The following is a 2,638-nucleotide window of genomic DNA, read 5'->3' as shown; positions in this document are numbered from 1 at the left end:
GTGGTCTTCAGGGTCTCCTCCCAGGTCCTGTCCTCATGCTCAGCCCCTGCAGCTCTCGGCTCTGCTCTCGGACTCACATTTGCCTCTTGCTCTGCCCTTGCTGCCTCTGCCTTGGTCACGATGGTGCTGACCACGGTTTTCACCTGCTCCAGGGTTAACTCTCCGGCCTGGTACAGCTCCAGCAGCTCCTTCCTGTTCTCCTCGGGGATGTACTTGGAGTGGAGCAGGTCCCACACAGACACCTTGTGGCCCTGAAATTCCCCCACCTCCATGTCGACAGTGGTGGTTTTCAAGGCTGTTTCCCTTGGTTCTTCTTTGGAGGAGTTGTCGTCCTTCTCTCCATCCACTGACACAGTGTCCTTGCCAGAGGTCTTGGCTGTAATGAGGAATTTCCTGCCCGTGGATTCCTTTTTCTTGATGACCCTGGTGACAACAGCTATCATCTGCTCCAGAGTTAACACCCGTTCACGGTACAGCTGCAGGAGCTGCTGCTGTTTCTCCTCGGGGATGTAGTCAGAGAAGAGCAGGTCCCACACTGAAACCTGCTCCTGCTGCAACCCATCCACTGATACCTCGACTGTCGTGGTCTTCAGGGTCTCCTCCCAGGTCCTGTCCTCATGCTCAGCCCCTGCAGCTCTCGGCTCTGCTCTCGGACTCACATTTGCCTCTTGCTCTGCCCTTGCTGCCTCTGCCTTGGTCACGATGGTGCTGACCACGGTTTTCACCTGCTCCAGGGTTAACTCTCCGGCCTGGTACAGCTCCAGCAGCTCCTTCCTGTTCTCCTCGGGGATGTACCTGGAGTGGAGCAGGTCCCACACAGACACCTTGTGGCCCTGAAATTCCCCCACCTCCATGTCGACGGTGGTGGTTTTCAAGGCTGTTTCTCTTGGTTCTTCTTTGGAGGAGTTGTCGTCCTTCTCTCCCTCCACTGACACAGTGTCCTTGCCAGAGGTCTTGGCTGTAATGAGGAATTTCCTGCCCGTGGATTCCTTTTTCTTGATGACCCTGGTGACAACAGCTATCATCTGCTCCAGAGTTAACACCCGTTCACGGTACAGCTGCAGGAGCTGCTGCTGTTTCTCCTCGGGGATGTAGTCAGAGAAGAGCAGGTCCCACACCGAGATGTGCCTCCCCTGCAGCTCACCCGCTGGCACACCAACGGTGGCAGACTTCAGGGTGTAATCCAGTTGTGCTGTTGATAAATCCTCTCCGTTTTCCCTCGCCAGCGCCCTGTGTGGACTTCGGGCATTTTCCACCAGCGCAGCGTTTGCAGCCTCCGTTCTGTTTACGATGGTGGTGACCACGGCAGCCACCTGCCCCGTGGTCAGGATCCCCGCTCGGTACAGCTCCAGCAGCTCCTGCCGCTTCCCTTGGGGGATGTATTTGGAAAAGAGCAGATCCAGCAGGGAAACTCTCTGCCCCTTGAGCTCCCCAGCAGCGACGCAGATGGTGACAGACTTCAAGGACCTTCTCAACTGTTGCTCCTGGCAGCGCGTATCCCGAACTGGTTGTGATGCTTCCACCTCACTGGTGGCTGTAACGGTGGACGAGCTCAGATCCCCAGTTTCCATTTCAGCCCCAGTGACGATGGCGGTGAGGAGGGCGATCATCTCCGCCACGGTGACGGTCCCAGCCTTGTATTTCCTCAGCAGCTCCTCTCGCCGCTGGTCGGGGACGTAGCGGGAGAAGAGGAGCTCCCAGACGGTGACGCTCTGGCCCTGGAAGAGCCCCACACCCACGGTGGTGTGGGCAGTCTGCAGGGCTCTACGGGCGTCCTTGCTCAGCTGGTAGAGCACGGAGCCCTTGTCCATCAGCTGCAGCATCAGCAGCCCCGTGTCCGGGTCGGGCACGCAGCGGCGCAGGAGCTGCGTGTAGGTGAGGTTTTCACGCGTGTTGGGGTCGAAGCAGCTTTTCATTTGATTCTTGGGGTTGGAAAGGAACTGGCACATCTCCTGGTCGAAGTAGCCGCGCTTGTAGGCAGCCTCCACGAGCCGCGCTTGGAGGCAGCCTCCACGGGGATGCGGTGGCTGTGCACGGGGTCGATGATGCCGCCGGTGGCCACCTGGGCCTCCAGCAGGCGGATGGCGTGCTCCTTGACGATGAACTCCTGCTTCATGGCCTGGAAGAGGGAGATCTTGTGCCCCGTGTATGGCTCTGTGTACCCCGTCACGGCTCCTTCTGCCGACAGCAGCTTCTCGTAGAAGTCTCTGCCGATGAGTCCCGCGGCCAGGGCCTCTTTCACCGACAGCTTTTCATTCCTCATGGGGTCAGTGAGGAGCCCCGACGCAGCCTGCGCCTCCAGCAGCACCAGGGCCGTACCCGGGGTCAGGATGCCCCTCTTCATGGCATCGTAGATGCTCATCTTCTTCTTCATGGCCTGGATGAAGACTCCAGCGATGAAGCTACTCCCACCCATCTCTTTGTGGCTGTCTGTAACCAGGCTGCTTCCCGTGCTGCTTGACTTGTTGTTCTGAGGGGGTGCACTCATCTTCTGCGTTGTCTCCAGGGTCGGTCCTGCAATCACGGGGCACCGTGCTTGTCTGAGGAGAGAGAAAGGACAGGCTTGGTAAGACACAGGTTCTTGGGCAGATTTTGTGGTGAGTGTGAAGGCACCTCTGCTCCAAGCTCAAGAGCCCCA

The 2,638-nt window shown here is 58.6% G+C and overlaps 1 protein-coding gene across 1 annotated transcript; it reads right to left on the bottom strand.

Moving 5' to 3' along the window:
* Window positions 1-77: 77 nt before the first annotated feature.
* On the bottom strand, window positions 78-2,540 carry LOC104535948 (epiplakin-like; the record flags this gene model as incomplete). The annotated part of the gene is made up of 3 exons (XM_010191911.1): window positions 78-824; window positions 1,413-1,982; window positions 2,015-2,540. Coding segments are annotated over 3 exons (1,843 nt in total), but the record flags the coding sequence as incomplete, so codon positions are not given.
* Window positions 2,541-2,638: the final 98 nt, after the last annotated feature.

This window comes from Mesitornis unicolor, unplaced genomic scaffold (genome assembly GCF_000695765.1).
Source record: "Mesitornis unicolor isolate BGI_N332 unplaced genomic scaffold, ASM69576v1 scaffold19609, whole genome shotgun sequence".
In the NCBI taxonomy this organism is placed as follows: Eukaryota; Metazoa; Chordata; class Aves; order Mesitornithiformes; family Mesitornithidae; genus Mesitornis; species Mesitornis unicolor.
The sequence above is the reverse complement of the archived record's forward strand: the minus strand, read 5'-3'. Positions and strand labels throughout refer to the sequence as shown.